Genomic DNA, 24,046 nt, shown 5'->3' with positions numbered 1-24,046 from the left:
AAGATACAGAGCAGGGCAATAAAAATGCCAAAGGGGGGTGGAATGACTAACAGGTTAGCGCTCTTCAGCTTGGAAGAGAGAGGGCTGACAGGGGATTTGACTTAATTTTATAAAATCATGAACGGGGTGGAATATTACTAAATCAAGAGCACACGCCATGGAACTAACCACCAGAAAATTTAAAGCAAACCATAGAAAGTACTTTTGCACTCAACGCACAATGGAGCTGGACGTGGTCAAGATGACGAGCACAGCGGGGTTTAAAAGAGGTTTCCTGGAGGAAGCCCATAAACTGTTATTAGTCAGGCAGATTTGGGAGCGAGCAAAAAGAAGCAGATCTACTTTTGGGATCTGTTGGGTTAGACAGGATGAGGGACAGATTGTCCCATCGGGGCTTCGGGCATGTCCTGGTGACCTGGTCAGGCCAGTCAAATGCCTGGTGTTGACCACAGCGGCCCCCGTGCCTGCGGAGCTGCTACGACCAACACCGGGCCCCACCGCACTTCTTCTCACAAAGAGGCCTCCCCCTGAGGCTTTTCCGCTTACTGGCTCCTTATCTACTTTCAATTTTTCATGAAGGCAGTGGTAGGGCTCCCTGGCCCTGGTGCCACTGCTGCGCTCTCAGATCTCCCCGTCCCCCATCTTCAGCCATGGTGGTGGCAGCAGGAAACGGGCCTGCAAACTCTTCTGACACCTGCTTCAAGGTTTCCTACTGATCTCCTCTATATAGGCCCCCCTTACCCTCGGGATGCATTATGGAGGCCTTGCAGCTCACCCCTTCCCACACTAAGGCACACCTTTTCCTGGAAGCCCACCCAGATCCCATTCTCCTGGGGCCCGATCTGGATCCCCTCTAACTACCAATCAGGCCGATGCAATAACGTGCGCTCAGGCTGGCGCGCAGGTTGACGCGCGTCCATAACCCCCGATGCAATAAGGGGATCGGCGCGTCCACAACGCACGTCCGAACCAGCGTGTAGCTAAAAGCGCTCATCACATGTAAATGCCATGTTGATGAGGTTATTGGCTAGTACCCCCGATGTAAAAAAATAACCGTGCGCCCGACGCGCACATTTTAACGCTCAAAAATTGACTCCAGTTTTGAGGAACCCCAAAAGTAGAACTAAAAAGCAGAAATTACTGCTTTTCTATGGTTCCTCTTATTTAATATCGTGGTGATATTAAGTCAGAGGAACCGCAGAAAGCAGCAGGTCAGGTTAGGAAAACGGATGCTCAATTCATGAGCGTTCGTTTTCCTAACCCGTGGCTGTCCAATTACAATATAGTAAAACTCCCATAGCAAAACAGCACTAACTCCCAACACTCAAACAATAACAATCCTACCTATGAAAAGGCAACACTGCAAATAAATTACACTGAGCCCTAGAACACCAATATATCTCTTACTGGGAAAATAAAACAAGCTAGACTGCCTCAGATGCCTACAGAAACACTACACATTAGCAGAATACTACACCTCAGTCACACAAGCAGAACACAGACAGACCCTCACCAAATACATAATAAAGAGTCCAAGAAACATAAATAGAAATATGCAGACAAAAATTAACTGGAAACTGCAACAAGCCAGACTCTATAGAGTGCAAGAATGGAAAACAGAACCATCACCATTTCTTATAAAACATGAAAAAAATCAAGAAATATAAAACATCAATCATAACAGCAAAACCATACTAATAAAAAAATAAATACATTTGTAGCAGTTTCCAAACACCAATAAAAGTGCCAGACACATCAAATAATGGTTAAAATGAATAAGGATTTTTAAAAATCCCCCACTCTCCATACCTGGGAACTTTTGATTGCAGTCATCCTGAGATTGTCATGGATTAGTCTGGGGTGCGCAGACACCTCCTCCTCTCTATTTCTCTCACATACTCACAAATGCATGCTCGTTCACACACACACAGGCTCTCACATGCTCACATACATGCTCACTAACACGCACATGCTCTCTCACACACAGCTCACTGACGTAAATAAAAAAAACGTCTGCTTGGACATTGATGAAGAATAATCACCTCAGTCTTGGCCAAGTTGAGGGCAAGCCTATCATGCAAAAGCCGATGGAAGAAAGACATACTGATAGCATCAAATGCGGCAGAGCAAGATGACTGCACAGGAACAGAAAACTGTATGCCGTCCATGTACAAGCCATACCCTGAACAGAGTCTTGCAAGGAGTCAGCATATCGGGGCCATGCAAATGTTGAAAAGCATGCTCAATAGCGTGGATCTCTGGGGCACTCCAGTTGTGAGTGGGGTGAATTTTCTGTTTTCGCCCCCTAATCTTCCACTGCAATACAGTTTCTCCAGTCATAGGCTATTGCCCAGAAGGTAAGCCAGAGTTGACTGCATAGCCCTGCTAGTGGCGTCCTCAATCTGATGAGCAGGGGTGGCTTTTGAGAGATGAACATTCCTCATCTACACTGCAACGAGCATTGCCCGCCCAGCCCAAACCACCCAAGGAGTGGGAGCCCAAGCTGGACTGTGCTTCCTACATTGGTAGGAAGCACAGTAGAATGGCTAGGACCTCATTTTTGGATTTTCGTACTGAAGCAGGTCCCATTCTTGGAACAATGTGCCTCGGGCAGAATATTTTCTGCTTTCATGCAGGTTCTCATCAGAAGAGTGCTTTCTCTCTTTTCCCTCTTCTCAGCTTTTGCGCCTTACATCTGTCTGGGCCTCTTTCCGTGCGCTGGGGGGCAAGCCATAGCTTTCACTTCTGCACTGGACCGTGGTTGAAGGCGGAAGGATCTCAGGCCTTTGTGTTCTCAGGCCTTTGAACGGACTCCTTTCTGCACAAGTAATCCATCCGCCCAGCCTGCCCCCTCTGTTTATTTAAAACCTCATTTGCAAATAACTCTAGAGGTGCTCTCTCTCTTTCTCTCTCGCTCACTTCTAACGAAACAAACAAACAAAAAAAAGCAACGGCCAAACTTTGCCTGCGGTACCCAGATTGCTGGCAGAACCCCAGACCGTGGAGTGGGGAAGCAGAGCAGGAAAGGCACGCTAGAGAAAAAACCACAAGCAGGCCTGCGGGCACTTTAGAAGATCTTTCCAAAATAAATCCTGGCAGAGTCCCTGAGATGCAGTGGGGCAGGCAACAGCATAGTGCGACTCCGGCGAGGCGCTCTCCTTGTATTTACTCACAGTGTCTGCGCCTTTGTGATCCTGCACGTCAGTCGCTTGCCTGCCACGGTCTGAGGGAGCCAGGGAGCCGGGCAGACTGCTGAACACTTTTCTTACGGCGTGGGAGCTAAGACGTTGAATGGAGCAGGAAACTGCTCTCTCTCTCTCTCGTTTCTCTTTATTTTGGCTTCCAAGTTACAGAGAGAAGGTGCTCGCACACTCCCCCTTTCCCAAGCTTGGGCTACAGTGCCGTAGGGTCTTCACAGGCAGCTGCTCAAAGCTTCTCTCTCCCTCCCCCCTCCCCCCCCCCCCCCACACACATCTAGCCACTCGCTGTGGCACTGGCCGAGGGGCACGGCACAAGTAGGCACTGCTCTGAGCGAGGGCTGGGATTCCCTCTGGGGGGCTGTCCAGTCCTTGCTGGCAAGAGGAGCAGGGACCTCACTTGGGCAACCTGCAAAAGATCTCGGTTTCAACAGTGTGAAGGGCCCCGGGTGTCACGCTGCACAGCAGACGTTTGTCTGTTTAAAAAAAGAGCAGAGAGCAGAGCCAAGCACAGTGACCCTAGGCCTGTCTTCTTTGTGGGGAAACCGACGCAAGGCGCAGCGATCGTCTGGCGCTGGAGTAAATCCTGGCCAACGCTGGGGGACACGTAACTCGGTGTGGGATGTTATGATAGCTCAAGTTATTGGAAAATGAAACTGAAGACATGAAGCAAATGATTCCAAATCTGATGTATAAGGAGGGAAGCACGAGCTGCTAGTAAAGAGACTTATTCTCTAAGGGTTAATCTGGTCAAAAATCACAGAGGAAGATGACAAGACCTGAAATGGTGGAGACCGGCATGTCAACAGATTCTGGGCACGCCTGGGACTGACGGGAGGGCAGTGGCAGGAAAACGGGTGCGAGGACAGGTGAAAGACATGGGGGGTGCGGGAAAAGCAATAGTATTGTCGGCGGGTTGATGGCTTTGAGAGAAGGGAAGAAGCAGTGCTGCCGGCAAGCCTGGGAGCAGCACTGTCAGTGGTGGGCTTTGAGAAGGGGAGGAGTCATTTTGGCCATGATACTAAGATGGACATGCAAAAGTATCCATAAAAACCTGGTCTTACAGTTTGGCCAATATGGTGCTGTTTCAGGAAGTCTTACAGAAAAGTAGGATTAAAAATGGAGTCAGCTAGTGAGCAAAGGCAGTAACCAATGGCCAAACAGCTTTAAAAATACTGCGTGACATCACACTGTGCTCAGAGTTCCCTGCAAATTTCAACTGAACCTTACAGGAAAGAAAAGGAAACAGATTCTAAGTATGGGAAGAGTTAGACGGGTGTCACTGGCTACTCTACGATCCGCGGCAGAAATCTGAGTGAAATTTAATGAATGGTTTAAAAATACGACAGCTGTTAATCACCTCCTCGGCCAAATTGAATCTGAATGTGTATTTGCTTAGTAATCTTTTGGTTGCCAGCCCAAGGCTTCGACTCTTTCACATCCAAATCATCCTGTAACTTGAGGACAATAAAGCGATACAAACCTTCTCTCGGTCGTACATGTGCAGGAGAAGCCAGGTCTGCCTTGTTTTCTGAAACTTCCAGTGCTTGGGTCTTTCAGACCAGCTGCGAAAAACATAAAAAAGATTGAAGAAAAGTACAGTTAGTTAAATATATGCTCAAAGCTTCGTTTTCTTTCCCACAGTATGCGTCAAGCAAACATTTCACAGCTGAATGCTCAGAAGGAACAACTGTTGAAAGGACATTTCAGGTCATCTCTTGGGCCCTAAGAGCAGAAGGGTGGATTGGATGTGATTTCTCAGGGGTTTGGTGTGCAACATGACCTTCAAAGTGTAGCACAAGCGGCAGTCGGACCAAACTGATTTTACCAGAATGTGTCCCGACAGACTCTACAGTGGAACCAGGATGACTAAAGAGTGAGGGGCAAGGAAGGGTTAAGGGAACAGCCACCCCAGCAGCCAAGAATTCCTGTCGTCTATTGGTCCTGGAGAAAAATGGAGAGTGGTCTCTCTAAGCTGTGATTCCTTATAAAGGAAGGGGTGGGTAGGTGTTGTCTCAAAAAACCCACGTAATAGAACAACGTGTACACGATATACTCTGTGCGACAACTCAACCAAGCAGCCGAAAACGTCTGCTCCCGGTGATTCAGGGAGTGGGCACGTGTCAAGAACTTACGCCTTCCTTCCTGTGGTGTTCTCATCCCTGTGGGGGCTGTGGTGGTAAGAAAGGGGTCTACTGAGGGGAGGTGGTAAGGAGGTCCATGTGAGCAAAAAAAGCATCAGAAAAATTTGTCAATTATTTTTTCTGGCCTGGTAGTTTCCTCCACCCCTTTGGGCTTCCAGCTCAATGGCAACAAGCTTCTGTTGGCCTACGATGTCATGAGCCTTCATTCCAGGTAGCCTGGCATTTTTTTTCCCCCTCACTCAGCCAGGCCATCACAGCTACAGCCCTAGGCCGGGGCCACAAAACATGACTCCCTCTGAATCTGCTCAATGAGGACCCCAAGTCCAGCCACTAGATGTCGCCAGTGTGCAGTGACAGACTCCCTCCTACCTTCACTGCCTCGGCAGCCTCCCCAGGCCCCTGTGGACTCAGCAAAACAGAAGATCTGATTCTGGGAATCCAACCCTGGTCCTTTCATGTAGCAATACGCAGACTGCCACAGAGCCACCGGGCCGGCCCAGCCAGAGTAATTCTCTAATGTCTTCTTGGTTGGTACTTAACTGCCCCCCCCCCCCCCCCACCCCAGCAAAAACAACTGCACACTGGAGAATAATGAAATGCCCTGCGGTTTCTCTATAATCCGGCTTGAAGCAAAAGGAACACAACAGCATTTCCATTTCTGGATTCGACAATATATAATAGAATCACCACCATTACTCACAGTCTGTGTACATCCTTCAAGTTATTGCACTCTGCTGGGAATTTGAAAGCCTGCCGAGTTCAAAGTTATTAGATTTTCAGCGGGAATGTGCAAAACAAGGTCCATGGTAAAATGTTATGTTTTAAATAATAATTAGAACAAACATCACTCGTCCAGGGGGACCAGCTGGCAAGAGCGCTAACACATGAAGGATTTGTTGCCTCACACTGTCAACAAGCCCAGATATGTAATTACAGAATCATTTGCATCCTCTCGGCACTGTTCATGCACACGAGGTCTCAATGTGCTGTTATGTTCACAGCGCGCAGACACCTCCGGGATGGATGACTGCACGCGTGCCGGCCTGCATGCTGCATGTGGAAGCTATGACTACGTGCGGGGGGATGCCACGGCACGAGGTGAAACAGCTGGCCCATGGCCTGTGACGGGAAGACAGAGGCAGGGTGCATCCATTTTAAATATATAGTATATAATCTCCCCCTCTTTTATACTGCCCTCCCAATGCACTCAGCCCACCAGTGCAACAATCCTCCGTTGAGGGCCCACAGATTGCGGTGACAGAGACTCCCTCACCCTGTCCCTTCCCGCTGGGTGTCACCTTGGAGGGATGGCTAAGATTCACACTGACCCCTTCTCTCCCCCCCCCCCCCCTTCGGGGACTGTGAACGCTGCCTCTGCAGCATCCTCAACCAATCGGCCAGCTGGGAACATAAGAACATACGAACATAAGAAATTGCCATGCTGGGTCAGACCAAGGGTCCATCAAGCCCAGCATCCTGCTTCCAACAGAGGCCAAAACCAGGCCACAAGAACCTGGCAATTACCCAAACACTAAGAAGATCCCATGGCTACTGATGCAATTAATAGCAGTGGCTATTCCCTATGTAAAATTGATTAATAGCCGTTAATGGACTTCTCCTCCAAGAACTTATCCAAACCTTTTTTGAACCCAGCTACATTAACTGCACTAACCACATCCTCTGGCAACAAATTCCAGAGCTTTATTGTGCGTTGAGTGAAAAAGAATTTTCTCCGATTAGTCTTAAATGTGCTACTTGCTAACTTCATGGAATGCCCCCTAGTCCTTCTATTATTCGAAAGTGAAAATAACCGAGTCACATCTACCTGTTCTAGACCTCTCATGATCTTAAACACCTCTATCATATCCCCCCTCAGCCGTCTCTTCTCCAAGCTGAACAGCCCTAACCTCTTCAGGAATAGCTGAAGATTCTCAGTGCAGACCAGCATGAGCCGCTCCAGCTTTTATTGGGAGGTTAATTAGCAACCCCTGAACTGGGAAGAGGAGAGGCACCTACTGAAGCTCAAAGCAAAAGCTGGCATGGCCCATGCTACTCTGCAGCAAAAAAAAAAAAAAAAGAGCCAAAATCGGTCCTGTATAAACAATATCAAAAAAACACAAGGAATCCGCCACTAGATAATTTAACTGCACTCTCCACCAAGCTATTGCAACTGAAATTTAGAAGAAGAACTTTGAAAATTTTTTAGAAAAGTCGCATCAGCAAGCCTGACAACGTGTTCTGCTTTATGCAGAGCTGTCCGGTCTTTTAATCATTTGTGGCTATCGAATTTTATCAGACAATACCGGCAGGTCCTGATGAGGAGATACATCTAACAATATTTTCACTGAAGAAGCAACGCGACGCTGCGAAACACCGGCCACTGTCGGGTCAACGGTGAATAATTGTTTAATGGGTACAGAAGGCCATGGGATACAATTTAAAGCTTTTCTCCAAATATATGTAAGCACCTGCTGGTGTTGACTGATAAAATTCGGTAGCCACAAATGATTAAAAGACCGGACGGCTCTGCATATAATAGAACACATTGTCAGGCTTGCTGATGCGGCTTTTCTAAAAAAAAATTTCAAAGATCTTCTCAAATTTCAATGGCAATAGCTTGGTGGAGAGCGCAGTTAAATTATCTATGGCGGATTCCTTGTGGGTTTGTTTTTTTTGACCATGCTACTCTGCACCAGGAGTCTTAAAAACAATTCCTGCCCTTCAACTAATAAACCAGTCCTCCCCCCTTGAAACAAAAACAGAGGGGAAGAAAGGAAGTGGAAACTTAAGTGACCCCTTCCAGAAGCTTCCGGGTGGCTTCCAGCACTCCTGGCCTACGCTGCTGCCAGGGCAGAGTCTGGAGGAGAAGCACCTACTTCGGTCCCCTTGAGACGAAACCACTAAGAGCGCGCTGAAGGCTGGAAGGAGGAGCGGCGGGGTCTGGCTCCTGCTCTGGGAAGGGACCCAGACTTTCTCGGACAGCTCCTCCTGACAATAAATAACTTTAACAATACTTGGGGGGGGAAAAAATGCTGGAAAACCAAGGGGCTGTGGTGAAGGGAGAATGGAGCATCTCTGAGCTGTGCTGGAGAAGACGCCATGCATGAGGCGGGCACAGACCAGGTTACAGCCTGCAGCCCCTCGGAGGTCCGGGGCTTTATTTCATGCCCATTACTTTTTTTTTTTTTCTCTCGTGCACTTGCAAAAGGTTTACTTCCACAAACATCTGCATCGATTTTCCTCTCAATGTAAACTTTCCCACAGGGGTCATCGATGCCAGCACAGCAGACAAGCGACGGCTGAATCTGGTGGCTTAGGCCCAGACTGGGGCAAATCCGCAGGTCAGCTCCATTCAGTGCAGTAGAAACTCGTTCTGATGAACTTTCCCCCCCCCAGACACAAGAGAACTTGCAGGGCCGGTTCTTCCCCAGATGATTTCACTTCAGAAAAGCTTTGCGTCGCAGTGAATGAAGCACAAATTCTAACAGAAATCCGCGGGTGCACGCCGCGTCACTCTCGGGGCCGAGATGGGCACGCAAAACTTGCATTCAAACGTCAGCGTCACGGAATGCAAATCAAACGCACGGGACTGGGTCAAGGCTTCGGAGAAAGCTGCCACTGTTTCCACTCGTGGATCTTTCTCGAGGCAGCAGAGGGGGCCCTGAGGAGATCAAACACCTTTTCCACGGGGCTCCATTCTGCAACGTTATGACGGAATTGGAACGAGCACGCCGGAGCCGGGTTTGAGATTCTGACATACGTCTGGGGCAAACGTCTGGGCCGCGTTCGGAGCGAGCCCCAGAGAGTTCCAGTCCTGTCAAACATCATTTGGGGGCCCTGGTTTACCAAGCATTTTTCTTATCAACACAAAATGGGAGAATACCTTTAAGTAAATGAGTTTCTTCGTTTGTTTGTTTGATCATGCAAGTTATTCGGTGTGAACTGGATTTCTGCAACTCGGCCACTGCGGTGTGGCACACAAAGTCGAAGACTTCAAATTTTTCAGATGGCCATTTAAGGGGGAAATTTTCAAAGCTCTTTACACACATAAAACTGGGTTTTAAGCACACAAATGACTGACCCAAGCTCGGTGCATATAAAAGCACTTTGCAGGGGGCAAATGATGGGCAGAGTTAATAAGAAAATAAAAACTTGCTATACTGGGTCAGACCAAGGCTCCTTCAAGCCCAGGATCCTATTTCCAACAGTGGCCAATCCAGGTCACAAGTACCTGGCAAGAACCCCAAACAGTAAATAGATCCCATGCTGTTATCACACAGTGATAAGTAGAGGCTATTTCTTAAATCTACTTAGTTAATAACAGTTTATTGACTTCTCCTCTAGGAATCTGTCCAAACCTTTTTTAAACACTACTACGCTGTCTTCACCACATCCTCCGGTAATGAATTCCAGAGCTTAAATATGTGTTGAGTAAAAAAAATGTTCTCCAATTTGTTTGAGTGTGCTACATACTAACTTCATGGAGTGCCTCCTAGCCTTTGCATGTTTTTTGATAGAGTAAATAACCGATTCACATTTACCTGTTCTATTCCACTCATGATTTTATTGACCTCTATCCTATTCTCCCTCAGATGTCTCTTCTCCAGCCAGAACAGACCCAACCCCTTTAGCCTTTCCAGGTAGGGGAGCTGTTCCATCCCCTTCACCTGTACCAATGCAACTATATCTTTTTTTGAGATCTAGTGAGCAGAATTGCAGACAATATTCTAAGTGTGGCTTCACCATGGATCGATACAAAGGTATGACAATTAGCTGTTTTATTCTCCATTCCCTTCCTAATAAGGGAATGACCGCCGCAGCACACTGATGTCCACCGTGAAAGCCCCAGCTTCTTTCCCTGGCACTCACTCACATGCTTTTTTTATTTTAAAAAGCGTGTGCTAAGTGTAAATGCATAAGTCATGCCCTCCAGAGAGTGAACGTGAGCGCGTGGCTCGGGCAGTTACCCAAAAAGCTCCAGAATGAATTTGTACGTGGTCAGTGCGCTTTGGAAACACTTTAGTACGGCACAATGTCCACGCAGACTTTACTGCCGACGGGCTACCACAATGGGCCCAGCCAAACAGCTGAATGAAAAGCAACAAAAACAGCGAAGGCCCAGTGCGGTGGCGAGATTTACCTTTCAGAGACTGCTAAATTCACAGCTTATGAGCCTTGGCAGTGTCTTTGCACAGGGATACATTCCTGCAGGTCGTTTTAGCTCTTCCACAGCCTGGACAAGGAAAGAAAATTCATTCACAGTTGCATCACAGCGCAGCGAGCCAGACAGCCACGCTGTACGTCTCTGCTATACTTTTCCCATGTTCAACAGGGGCAGGCGGGAAACTGTTAAAGTGATTTTCTTGCTCAGCGATTAAATCCATGGAAAAAAAAAAAAAAAAAGCAGCTCCCTAGGAAACCATACATTGCGAATCAGGAGCGCCAGCTGCAAAGCTGAGGCACAAAGCGAGATTATTGTGCACGCACGTGTCATGCAACACAGGACAAACAACCTGTTTACCGTGCACAGAACACTAAACTGGATTCCCGCCGGAAGGGAGAAGAAAGAAGACGCAAAACAGAAGGGATGCAGCTGTAGAAGCCGCAACTTTTAGTTCTCCTTAACGTCCAAATTTTTAAAAGAAAAATACAAATTCCGTAAAAGAGAGCTGCTCAAACTCTCTGGATTCCTAAAACAAAAATTATAAGTGCATGCAATTTGACCTGTTCTGGAGATTCACATGCACAGTTTTTTGTTACGTTTTGGGCAGATTGTTCCGTCAGCCGCACGACTGCTCAATAAGAAGTCTTCTATATACACAATTACTACTTCGCTGTTTTCATAAGGACTACCAGATCTGAGGGTGGCCCTATATGTGCCCGACTTCAGTTATTTAAGTTGAACAGATGTTCTGATGCTTTCACGTCGTGTCAACAGCTTGCACTTTCACTAACTTTTCCAGAGGTTCCTACGCCCACGTTGCACGGGCGGGAAATCAGAAAGAGCGCCAGGGGAACTCCGTGGGGAGAAAGAACAGGAGAATTGTTATTGCATTAAAACCGAGCGGAACCCGTGACAGAGGCAGAGTTGGAACACCAGGATTAGAATCGGGTTTTGGGCACTGTTGCCCAAAACCCGATTCTAATCCTGATTGCCCAAAACTCTCTAAAGCTAGTTTTGCTGCTTTCTGTCCAGTCGCAATAAGCTGCCATGCATAACTTCCATCTATACCGCCATCCACACACACAACCCCAAAGCTGATTAGCTGTGCAGCACTCAGAAGTGGTCGAGATAGCAGGACAATTCAGGGCCATCAGATCGGTCCATCAGGAATCGTTCTCTGTGAAAACATTGTCTCTGCATTTGGATCCACACAGGAACCAGCACCAACAGGGTCGGTTCTGTACCGAGGAATAGGCAGCAGTGACAGAATCTGCAATTTTCCTTCTGGGAATACCACGGGGCATTAAGGTTGGATTTAGGGTCCTGATCGTTTAAGGACCTTTCATTAAAAAAAAAAAAAAACCTCCACTCAAGTTGCAAACTGAGTATCCTCTCTCAAAGCGCATTAGGCGCATCATGCACAGTCGCCTTTCCCAATGGCTGGAAGGAGTCCATCTTGCTCGGTAGACATCCAACTCGCTTTCAGTCACCGCAACACTTCCCAACCATCCAAACTGGTATTAGAGCACAGCACTTGATGTTCCTTTTCTCAATTTTCACCGAGAAGGTGATGAGAAGGTGACCTCTTCTACAGAGGTGCGCAGCCCATCCTAAGAATCCTGTAGGGTTGTCCCCCTCTCCGGGGGACAACCCTACAATAGCAACTGAGCCTTCAGCCTTTCATTGGGAGAAGCTGGCGAAAATGAACGAGCAGCAACTCGAGGAGGATTTTGGGCTTGCTAGAGATTCCCTCCCAAAAGGTAAAATAATTGATGGCCCCCCATGAAGAAGGACTTGGCAGGGACTTGGAATGCATTAAATTACCGAATATGATCTGACCCATAAATCTCTCTCTCGCTCAGCATAAACAAATCCAGATGACTGAGGGGCTCGCAAAGGTTTGCACAGTAATACAAGAGTTACAGTCTGGCATACTGGGGTTTTTTTCGTTTTTATTGCCCAAAGACTTCTCTCGAGACATTCCGGCCTGAGAGCCAGGAATCGACCCCTGGACGGTCCGCATGGCACTGCCCACTGATGCACCAGGCTGGTCTCTTGCATTTCCCAGGAATATTTTATCCATCTTAATCTCTTTTTTGGGGTTTGCAGCTTCTTCGCAGTTAGTGACTGTTTTCTAAAGGGACTATTATCTTTTCTGACCGATTACATTATTTTTAAACCCAGTCTTCTTCCATTCTGTTTGAACTGGCGGGTCTGTAACCCTGGCTCCTGCTATCTCCATCCTCGGCAGCAGCGCGCAGGGTTTGTTGGGCCAATGGCGCAATGCGTCTCGGCCTAAGTAAGATTTCCAAACAATCCGTTAAGAAGCCCCAGAGCTCTGCAGAAACAATGGGAGCTTTATTGCTGCAGGACCGGCACCGTTTACACGTCAGAAACTGGAGCCGGATCACCGATCAATGGCGGTGCCACACGCTGCCTCGTAGCGGGGCTTGATTCCCGGGCTAGGTCTTCCCTTCCCTGGGCGAGCAGGGGCTGGGGGCTGAAGCGGAGGCAGCGGTCAGTCTCACGCGCCACCCAGCAGCGACGCCCAATGGCCAGACTCAGCGTCCACCTGACTGCATTCCAGAGGGAGCTGCGGTCTGACCCCCCCCCCAGCCAAGGACTGTCCCTGCGATGACTAGGCTAAGAGAGTTAGGATGGGGAGAGAAGACAGGAGAATAAAAGCCAGGGTGGCTGCAAATCAAGGCCCGACAGAGGCCAAGATCCAACTCTCAGCCGGAAACGCAAAGGAGCAGAAAAGGAAAAATTAGAAACGAGATTTTTAAAACTACAATAAGATACGGTTACTGTTTAAGATACAAATAACTAAAACAGGCATCAGTTAATGATTAAAAATTTCATTCATATCAAAGACAAATATCTATTTTCAATACGTAAGAAAAGCCAGTTTTCTACTGAGCAATATAAAATACAAAAGGACTGTAGGGTCCATCTCATCTGCCCGGCTCTGTAATCCCCACCACTTCCCCAGAGATCTCCTGTGCTTGCCCCCGGGCTCTCAGACACCGCCCTTGCCTCCCTCACCTCCACAGGGAGGCTGCGCCACGCATCCACCACCCTCTCTGCAAAGAATTACCCCTGAGAACGCCCCCCCCCCCCTTCACCCTCAGCGCTCCAGAGCCCCCTCAGACTATTTATAAAGGCTGCAGCACTTGGGGTTGTGTTTTGTTTGGGAGGTTTTTTTGGGGGGGAAAACTATTCTTAAGTACAACAAGAACACCTGTTTTGTATTCTTCCTGTGTATTCAGAAATGGAAAATCCACAGCGGGGCTGAATACCAGCCAGTTGTTGGCGCAGTTTCCCAGCTGTTGCACTTCATCTGTCCAGAGGTTTTGGGCCCATCGAAGGGTTGGAGAGCAAACAACCAAGCCATTATTATAAGGTTTTCATCCGGGGCAAAGATGGGAACAGAAGCAATCGGGGGGGGGTCAGCTGCCCTAAAGCTCAAGATCTGGAGCTCTGAGCTTTTATTTCTTATCCAGATGGAACTCAAATTTTAAAAAAATGACTTCCGCTCCAATACTAGTGTTTTAAACACACACGGTCTGCTAAACAGTAACTTTCTGTGCAAAAAAAAAGCATACGGAGCTGTCCAAGGACACCACAAAAGAGAGCGTTAGGAGACTACTGAAACCTACCAAGCTATGGGGACAGCGACACTTGTGCCAGATGCTCTGCCCTGAACAGAGGAAGAGATCTCGTGGAGGCTCAGTCACCAGAAGGGATGTCCTGGCTGATTATGTGCAGCTACTGCTTAACTTTAACTTGCTATCACCATTCTACTCTATTTGTATTACAGAAGCACCGGAAGGACTCCTGGGCTAGGAAGACTTCAATTCCCAAAATGCTCTTTGTTTAATTAATTCTGCAGGCCCACGTGGGGTTAAGTAAGCGTTAACTTCGAGAGCTGAGTGAATGTTGGGTCGGCTTTTTCTTCTCTTCTCTCTGACAGGAATGCGGTCACAGCCAGAGAGTTTTGAAGGCTGCAGCGAAGTTGGGGTTCACCCCCCAAGGACTTCGCATACCATTAGCTTCCTCTTTTTTTTTTTTTTTAGCAGATGACTTAACTCTTGCCTTATTACATGAGCTGTAAGTGCTCCACGCCAGGGCTCTCACCTCCCTCCACGTGTAGTGTGTGCCTTGCACTCTGCTTTTCTTCCCAGACCTCACTACAGAAATAAAGGAAAACTTATCCCTCGCATCGCTGAGCTGACTGCGTCACGGCGCACATGAAACCTCCTTCAGAGCAGGCCTGAGGAGGTCCCAGCCCGCATGGATTTTAAAGCAGCAGTGCACACACCACCTGTCAACGTCTGATCACCGAGCCCTGGGGTTAAGGGAAGGGAGGTGCGAGGGGGGTAGCCTAAAATACTTTGTTTGCCTCGCTTGCATCCACACCAGCTTCAGTTAAGACCCCAGCACTTCTGCAGGCAGGTTAAACCCCAAGAGGTTCTGTTTTCTTGAAGATTTTCTCCCGTTCTATTCTTATGCCAAAAAAAAAAAAAAATCTGTTTAAACCGTATAGGGCTGAAGGTTAAACCTTCAGAGACTCAAAGTGCACGCACGACTGAAGTCCTGCTCCTGCCTGCCAAGTATCTGAATCTCTTCTTGGCACAAAAACTCCTCAAGATGACTTTACAAGTGATGCTGGGGTTTATTTACAGCTCTGTACTTTACCCAGCCAGGAAGGAATGCCAGCCATGTTAACAGTGCTACGGGAGGTGTCCCACACAGATCTCCGATTTGTACTGTACAGAACGCCTGGGGCGTCCCAACAGCTTGGAACAGCTTCCGTCTTAGGAAGGAGTCTCCAGCTCAAACAGGCCAGCACGAGATGCACGATTCAATGGCTGGAAAGCACAGGACTGGGCTAGCTATCCGGCCAAATAAAAATCCCTAAATAACCTCCAGGGGGTTAAGATAACACTTGAATCCAAAATTAGCTGTGTCCGCCAGCTCCTCCCTAACTGGACCCTGATTGCATGATGCGGAAGGCACCCTCTGAGGCAGGGCAGTCACTGGGCTAAAGAGAGCCCTGATGATCAGGATAGGGGAGGGGAGAGCTAGGGTCCCCCCTACAATCCCTTCAGGTCCCACTTGGGCGAAGGTGGGAGTGGAGGGGGTTCCCTCAGATGATGAAGCTGCAGGGGAGCAGGCACGTGGCAGCTTGCGTCCACCATTGCAATGACAACAGTGGCTTGGTGCACTGGCGCCAGTCTCCCTCACCCCTTTAGGGATTCTTCAACCTAAAGAAATCTGCCTGAATACCACTCTTGCCACTGCCTCCGCATCTTAAAGCTTCCGTTTCAATTAACCTCAAATGTGTGCAAAGATCTCTCTTGCATATTCAAGGCGGATGGTTTAAAAACCTGACCTGTCGGGGTGGCTGCAAGGACTGAACTACAAGCAGTGATCTTCCTGTCCAACACGTAAAACCTCTAGGTCCTCTCGGAGGAAACAGATGCATTCACCTCAGGCGCGTAGAAGCGGCGTCGTACCTGGGCTGATCCGGGGGACAGCTCTGCTGCTGTCCAAAGATCCAGCAACAAAAGCATTTGTTGGCCAGACCACAGGAGAATAGCGGTAAGAGCGCAGCACAATCCACCTGCATTTACCCACTATGCAATCACTTCCTTCCTGTAATATAAATCTTACACTTCTAGACAGATGTTACATTTCAAAGCAAAACAATTGATGACATCAGAGCAAGCGCCTTGAGTAGCGCGAGGAGCAGCCTCACCTCAGTAAATACTGCAGCGCCAGCTCGGAGCCGGAGGGCTTCTTGGGGTCTTCTTTCTTGCCACCGACTCCAGCTTCTCGCATTAGCTTCTTGGCTTCCTTCTTACGCTCTTTCTTTAATTTCCGTTCTAGTACCCTCCTCTCCTCCGGGCTCAGGTCCTCTCCTCCGGGATGCTGCACCGTCTCACCTTTTGCTTCTGTTGCCTGGAAGAAAAGAACAGCCCAGGGAGCGGTCACGGCAGGCTTCCCCCCATTTCCATCCATCAAGCAGAGCGGAAGCTCCAGCGGAGGCGTCCCAGACTGTGCGGGACTGCACGGGTTACTGTAAACGCGGCTCGGAGGAGGCTCAGGTTCTATCATTCTGGCTCCTGCTAGAGCCGGGGTGGATGAAGTGTTGGCCCTGGACAGTATCCCAGGTAAGCACGTCTCGCAAATTAACCCGATTCTTGGGTCCAACTTATGCAAGTTGGGTTAGAAGTGGCAAATGGCATTTATTCTGCTACACTAATGTATTTTACTGTGCTCATGAACCAAACAACTTTTGTCCCCTTTCTGGGGAGGAAGGCAGTATATTTACTTATTACTAACAGAGATTTGTTACTCACTTTCCTACCCGGGTACTCACAGGGAGGTGCAGGGGGAGAACAGAACCAGAAATGCCTTGGGGGATATCTGCCCCCCCCCCCCCCCGTTGGCGACTCTGGAGGAGCAGCAGCAGCCGCCTTTTCAGGGCCAGCTACAAAGGTGAAAAGGGCCGGCCCGAGAATGCAGTACAGGAAAGAGAGGACACGAGGAAAACAGCGCATGCATCTTCCACTTTCAAACGCGCGCCTGTGGCAGGTGGAAAGCGACCGATGCTTGGCACTTATTAATTTGCAACGAGAAACAACACGAGTGATTTCTCTTTTCTGTACCTGAAGGTGACTCCCCTCGAGCTTTCAAGTGAAAAGGCGAGCGCTAAACAGGAGCAAATAACGTAAACAAGCCTAACGTACGTGGGCTACTTGACCTTCTCCTCCCCCACCCCAAACCCCTCTCACTCACCCCTAAAGCGAAAACCAAAAGGCCCTGGAGGAGTAACCCAGTGGCCAGAGCAGTGGCCTGAGAGCCAGGGTCGCTCCTTCAGACCTTGGGCAAGTCACTTTCCCCCTCCAGAGTCACCGCTGTGAAGAAGGCTGTAAGCTCTCCGGGGACAGGGAAACACCCACAGTCCCTGAACTGTAATCCGCTTTGAGCCACTCACAAACGGTGGAATACAAAACTTTAAAAGCAAACGTTGCCTCTTAGATTCCCGTCTTTCCGCCACTGCAAAAGATCAAACAAAAGCTTTCCAGCTTATTTGGGGGAATGTGGACTCTGTACTGCCTTTGTCTCGCTCTGGAGGAAGCTCTGCACCTGTTGGGGTGCTTCTCACACACGGGGGTCACACACACACACCCCGGCACTGGAGGCAGCAGGAGACCGCGCCAGCTGTTTGCTCCAACTATTGCTTTTATTTTTGTTGTCCCGCGCCTTGAGCAGGTTAGTGATCAGGCGAGCAACGAATGCAAAGTAAAGAAACCAAAACACATTAAAAAGCAGCGTCAGGGAAGGAAAAACAAGAGTGACGTGGACCACAACTTCCAATCCAAAATTTAAAACAGCATGCAAATCAAAAGCAAATAAAACTAGAGAGGTAAACAGGAAAAGATCACACGCACACACAATAGGATGCAAGGGAGCCAAGAGACTGTGGCTAATGCCGGTCTGTTTCTATGGAGAGCATCGCATTACGGCTGCAGCAGCCGTGCCTCCCTCCCGCATTCTCACAGGACTGTAAATGTGCCCCCCCCCCCCCCCCCAACACATTACTCACGGCATCAAAACTGTCTCCTCTCCACCGCTCCCAAAACCCTGGTCCCCTCTCCTGAAATAGCAAACCTTGGGCAACCTTTGTTTCCAAGTCAACCAAAAAGCAGCTCTTGGCCCTATCCCTGGATGTCCTTCACAGCTGGGACGTCAGCAGCCCCCCCCCCGTGGACTGTGCCTACACCATGGCGCCATAGAGCCACGCCGAAGATGGCGCCATGGTGTAGGCACAAATACCACCATGACCTCTTCCCAAGTCATTTCCCCCTAAAGGGAAAGATTGAAAGGCACAGAGGCAAACGAAGGCATCTTTGGAGATTAAAACATTGCATCAAAGAAGGTTACTGCTCATTTCTCCCCCATTGTCTTCATTCAGATGACGACTAGATGAACTTTTCTTTATGAACTACTTTAACAGAACTTTATGTAGGAAATTCCCACACCTGGAACATCTTCAAAGGTTTGTCGAACCAGCTCAATGCAGCCCTTCTCAGGTAACCTTCAGATACCTGAAAGGTTTTAATGATGCACGAACTTCGGACCTTTTCAGTTGGAAAGGAAACAGTAGAACTAAGGATCATAAGAACATAAGAAAGAAATTGCCATGCTGGGTCAGACCAAGGGTCCATCAAGCCCAGGATCCTGTTTCCAACAGTGGCCAATCCAGGCCATAAGAACCTGGCAAGTACCCAAACACTAAGTCAACTTCATGTTACCATGTATCACAAAATGAAACTCCAGGGGGGGACGATTCAGAACCAACGTCAGGAAATATTTCTTCACAGAGAGGGTGGTGGATGCCTGGAATGCATGAAGACAAAAACAGTGAAAGATTTCAAAGAGGCACGAGATAAACCTAAAGGCTAGAGAATGGAAATGAAGAAAACCATGCATGGGGGTAACCCGCCCGGTGCGACAATTACTACCCTCAGCAGAAGCACGGGGATTACTACCCTCAACCAATAAGCCTCGATACTTTTGACGCAACTATAAGGTCACTCTCCGCTTTGACGGCAGGGAGGGGAAGGGGAAACTGGATTCAGACGGCAACCAACATGGGCCCAGACTCTTACGGTCTGGGGTACTGATACGCAGACGTAAGGGGAAAAGCACAGGACTGCTGCAACGGCCAAGTCCAGAAGCAGAGCACGTCAGCATTTGCCTGAATTTTCAGGAAGGCTCCTCACCCAGTAAAAACGTCGCTAGCAGTAACAAGCTAGGGGAACCTTTAGGTGCCTTTTAGATGCTCGTGGGCCCCAGACGGTAAGATACTTAGCATGCTCATTTTTAAGGTCATAGCGTAACATTTCAATATCCGCTCTGTCTGCGATCTCCAATATTCAATGTCTGGGCACATCTTCCAAAAGGTTGCCTTGGTAAATCTCGCTGCCGAAAGCAACTACCCTGCCAAAGCCCAGTATTTAACAGGGATTGGGACCCATTCCAAGTGCCCAATAAGCCCAGCTTTGGCAACATCCGAACAGGAACTCCAAGTATACCAGCCAGCTCTTGTGTAGCTTGCTCCCACTATGTCCCAGCGTGACCACAGCCGCTCCAACTCTGAGCTCCGGCTTCTGAGAAACACAGAGTAAAATACAGGGATACGATATGTCCTGTTTAACAACTTGAGAAATCCAAACACACCAAAGCACGAGCTAGAACTGCACTTTAGCTATCGGTTAACACACGACAAGCGCAGACAAATTCTCTGTTTGTCCAAAGTTTCTTTGCATCAGTAATCTCTTTAATATGGCAACTCCACTGTTAGACACAAAACATTTCAATTTAAAGGGTCCCCGACACGGACCCCGTGTTCGCCAAGCTGGCTGCGTCGGGAGAGATAGCACAGTTAGGGAATTGAAAAAAAGATAGAATCAGACGTATCAGCAGAAGCAATTGAAACAAACTTTACCGACTTTAACCAAAAGAACGCCTCTTCAGCATTTGACTCCTGGGATAAAATAATCAATGAAATAGCTGACAATCTAAGCCCAGTCCAGACGAAAATCCTGCAAAATATACAAAACTCCACTAAACAGAAGAAGCCATGGTACAACGTTGAGCTAAGACGAACTAAACATTCACTGAGAAAACATGAGAAACAAAGGTGAAAATGCCCATCCACAGACTCATCATGAAAATTCAGATCCCTCCTAGCAAAATATCGTACACTTATAAAGCAAAAAAAAAAAAAAAAAAGAATACTACGCCAAACAGATTTACGGAGTCTTATTTAACTCCAAACTACTCTTCGATGTTGTAAATTACTGACGGGATATAGGATTAACCTGCTCTTACATGCTGACGACATCCAGTTCTACATTCCATCTGACTCATCATTTGAAAATACAGCATCACCACTCTCAAAACACATGAAGGCCATTCAGCAAGAACTCTCTACAACAGGTGAGAAGAAAGGGCAGGCCGATGACAGAGGCAACATTTTTTTTTTCCCTCGGTAGACTCAGTGGTAAGTGAGGAAAGGAGCAGTGGCCACCCCCACTGGCCTGTGCACACTCAGCCCTGCCCTTCCCCTCATGACCGGTCCAGTGATCTGCAAGCAGCAACAGCTTTAGTAATGAAAATCAGTGCAGAGCCTCTGAGCCACAGCGAGCTCACGATCCCTTCTCATGCAGGCCTTCTTTCAACCACAGAAAGTCACGCACGGGCAGGGCCTGTACACGTGCACTGGCTCATAGGCCCCACGCTGATGTCTACCACTAATGCGGCTGCTGGTGCTTGAAGAGCACTGCCCCTTCAGGCACTTCTGACCCCATTCGAGGTCCAGACCCACACCATGGGAAGCCCTGCTCTAGGAGGTGGAAAGTAGATTGAAACTGTCCGTGCCGGGGAAAAAAAAAATATCCCAAGAGCACAGCTAAAGAGGTGATGACACTGTTGCATCCTCACAGGGCAAAAATGCTACAACTCCTAGAGGTCACGCCACTCACTTCCATACCAGGGGTCTCCAGGCTCAACAGCAAGGGCTTCAAAGCATACACCCCCCCCCCCCCCCAATACCAATCAAAAGGTGGAGGACCACTAGCCATAGAACATCAGTGCTTGACACAGCAGCGTTATCACCCGCAGCTCCACATCGGACTGGTTCTAACTCACCATCTCCACCCTGATCCAATTTCACCGAGATCCAAGGAGTTCTAGGTCACCCAGTAAAAATGTTACACCCCCACTCAAGTAGATTAAACGATTTGTCTTTTGTTTGCAGCTGACACAAGCAGCGCAGAGAAGCATGCACACATCTTTCATCTATTATTCAAAGACGCAGACAAAGTATATCCAGGAAGAACTGAGCCTAACCCTTAACGGAAGAAAAGAAATACCAAGCGCATGGTAGGGCCAAGATCAGTTGCACAGGAAACAAACAAAAAAAAAAAAATGTGATAATTAGCATGGCTTGGCATCAATTGTTCATGTTTGATTTAAGATGCAGTAGAAAATGCTTGAAGCCAGGTTTAAACAGGAAGGCATTCACAAGCTGTCACGTGACCAGAAGCATGCGCATGAATGAGATATGCTGGGAGCGTGCAATACCAGAAAATGCTCCGCCTTTCGCTACTGCGAGTAAAACTGCTTTGCCAGCAGGCCGCGATACAATTAAATATCACAAAAATGTTGTAAGTGCGCGACTCTTTCAGACCGCAGAGGTCCCCTATCCAGACGGGACCAACGGCTTTCAAAGGAACATTCTTCACGTGGCACCTAAGGCCTTCAGAGGGGGCTCTGTTCGGATGGAGCTCCAGGGCCTGCACAGGGACTTTCTTTGGATGGGACACCCCCAAACTTTCAGAGGCCTTTTTTCCAGATGGGATCTAAAGAAGGAACAAATGTAGTCTCAAAGCTCACATGCAACAAGGTTTGTACAATTCATATGATGGTCTAACAAAAAGGTTCACGATCTGCAGAGAATCATGGTGGGTTTTTTTTTACAATATCAGTACAACCACACAAACTCTGCATAATATCAAAACCTACATACACACACACACACACACACACACACACACAGTATGTATATTTTTTAAACTTGGCGTGTTTGGTAGCAGACCTAGTACAGAGCTGTCTACCATCGTTCCGACATGGTCATGTCATAGGGGGATACCCTAAGAGCAACGCTTGCCTCAGGCATACTCAGACATCCTCCTCAAGGGTTGAAGAAGAGTTTCCAGCTCCTGCTGGCCTTAGCAGCAGGAATCTCAGCAGAGTTTTAAACATGTATCCAGCACGAGTCCCCCCCCCCCCCGAGCTGCTGCTACAATCCACTTTTTGTTCTGAACAGCACAGCCCTTTCCCAGTCATCACACACGTGCGTGGGCTTAATACCCGTCACATAAAACTTTCACATGAGCAAACATCAAATACACTTCTAGAGCGCACCGCATTCAGTTTTAGAAATTTCCAGGAATTGCTGAATAATAGAAGTTACAGAAGTAGAGAGGTTTATTCACAATGTTCAACTTGCTCCCCCATGTGGAAAATAGAAAGAATCTCTGGTATCTGCCACAAGTGAATGCATTTCAGAACCACTGCCAGAGTTATATTTAATCAATATTCATCATCCATCAGCCACTACTGGGGAATGCAATTTACTCCTCATTTCTTTCCAGACATTTTGCCCAGAATGTTTCAAATAATTTGTCTGAAGGATCCTGTAATCTCAGTTTCCATAACATATCACCACTGCAGTTTCATTTATTGTAAGATTTTAGGGTTTGTTTAAATTTGCTTTTTATACACTGTGGATTTCAAAAATATGACCTGAAACAACATATATAGGCAGTGTCTATAAATATTTATATACCTGTGATACCAGGGGATACAAATGATATCAAAATGATAGGCTAGGTCAAAATGGAGGAGGGGTGGCACTATATGTTAAAATTAGCATAGGGTCAAACACATTAAAAGTCCTGCAGGTGACAAAATGCACTGTGGAATCTCTGTGGATAGAAATTCCATGTGTGATGGGGAAAGAGTATAGCAATGGGGGTCTACTACTCTCTACCTGGCCAGGATGGAGAGACAAGATGATCAAATGTCAACAGAAATTAGAAAAGCTCTCATATCAGGAAACGCGATAATAGGTAAACATCTCATCGGGATATGCATGGAAGATGAAGTTCCTGGAATTGATGAGATGAGGGGGACTACATTAGATCTAATCCTTACTGCAATGCAGGATCTGGTATGAAATGCAACAGTGGTGGGCTGCTTGGCAAAAGTGATCACAATGTAATCAAATATAAAATAATTGCTAAAGGGAGTAAACTTATTGAAGTAGCATTTAACTTTAAAAAGGGAGACTATGATAAAACGAGAAAAAAACAAAACCAAAAGGGGACTAAATGTATTGTATGCATTAAAAAAAAAGGTAGAAAGACCACCAAATGATTGCCAGCATGGTTAAGTGGGGAGGTGAAAGACTCTGAAAGCCAAAAAGACATCTTTCAAACACTGAAGGTGGATGCAAATGAAGAATTCCTACTGTCAAGTTGGATGCAAAACATTAATAAGGCAACCAAAAGAATTTGAAAAGAAGCTTGCCAGAGAGGCAAAAAACTCAAAATAAAATGTTTTCAAGAGTAGCCCCTGTCCCGTTCTGGGTACAGGGGCAGGGCCAAGGCCCCATGACCGTTCCGGGGGGCCCACACAGAGGGGAAAAAATAAGTTATCAAGGCCCTTAGGGTCTACTCACTCACTGGGGCTCTTCTTGCATGCCAGCCAGACCCACTCCAATGATCACGCTTCACTCCAGACCGTTCAAATTAACGTCTTTACCGAAGAAAAACTGATGGCAAAGCAGAAAGCCCAAACTCATAGTACACATAGGGTCGTGCCCCATTGCTGCAACTAACAAAGCCTCAGACAGGTCAGCTCTCTGGGACAGGTACCCTCCTCCAACCCCAGGTTTGGTA

The 24,046-nt window shown here is 47.7% G+C and overlaps 1 protein-coding gene across 6 annotated transcripts in view; it reads right to left on the bottom strand.

Annotated features, from left to right (window-relative positions):
* The window catches only part of C14H7orf50 (chromosome 14 C7orf50 homolog), a 132,157-nt gene that overhangs the window by 3,787 nt on the left and 104,324 nt on the right, over positions 1-24,046 (bottom strand). For all 6 annotated transcript variants that reach the window (XM_029577037.1, XM_029577035.1, XM_029577036.1 and 3 more), the window contains 2 exons: positions 16,267-16,469; positions 4,681-4,762 (listed from right to left, as the gene is read on the bottom strand). In XM_029577037.1, coding sequence (XP_029432897.1) covers positions 4,681-4,762; positions 16,267-16,469 — 285 coding nt within the window. The remainder of the gene's footprint in view (positions 1-4,680; positions 4,763-16,266; positions 16,470-24,046) is intronic.

Source organism: Rhinatrema bivittatum, chromosome 14 (genome assembly GCF_901001135.1).
Source record: "Rhinatrema bivittatum chromosome 14, aRhiBiv1.1, whole genome shotgun sequence".
In the NCBI taxonomy this organism is placed as follows: domain Eukaryota; kingdom Metazoa; phylum Chordata; class Amphibia; order Gymnophiona; family Rhinatrematidae; genus Rhinatrema; species Rhinatrema bivittatum.
This window is presented reverse-complemented; position numbering and strand designations above follow the sequence as displayed.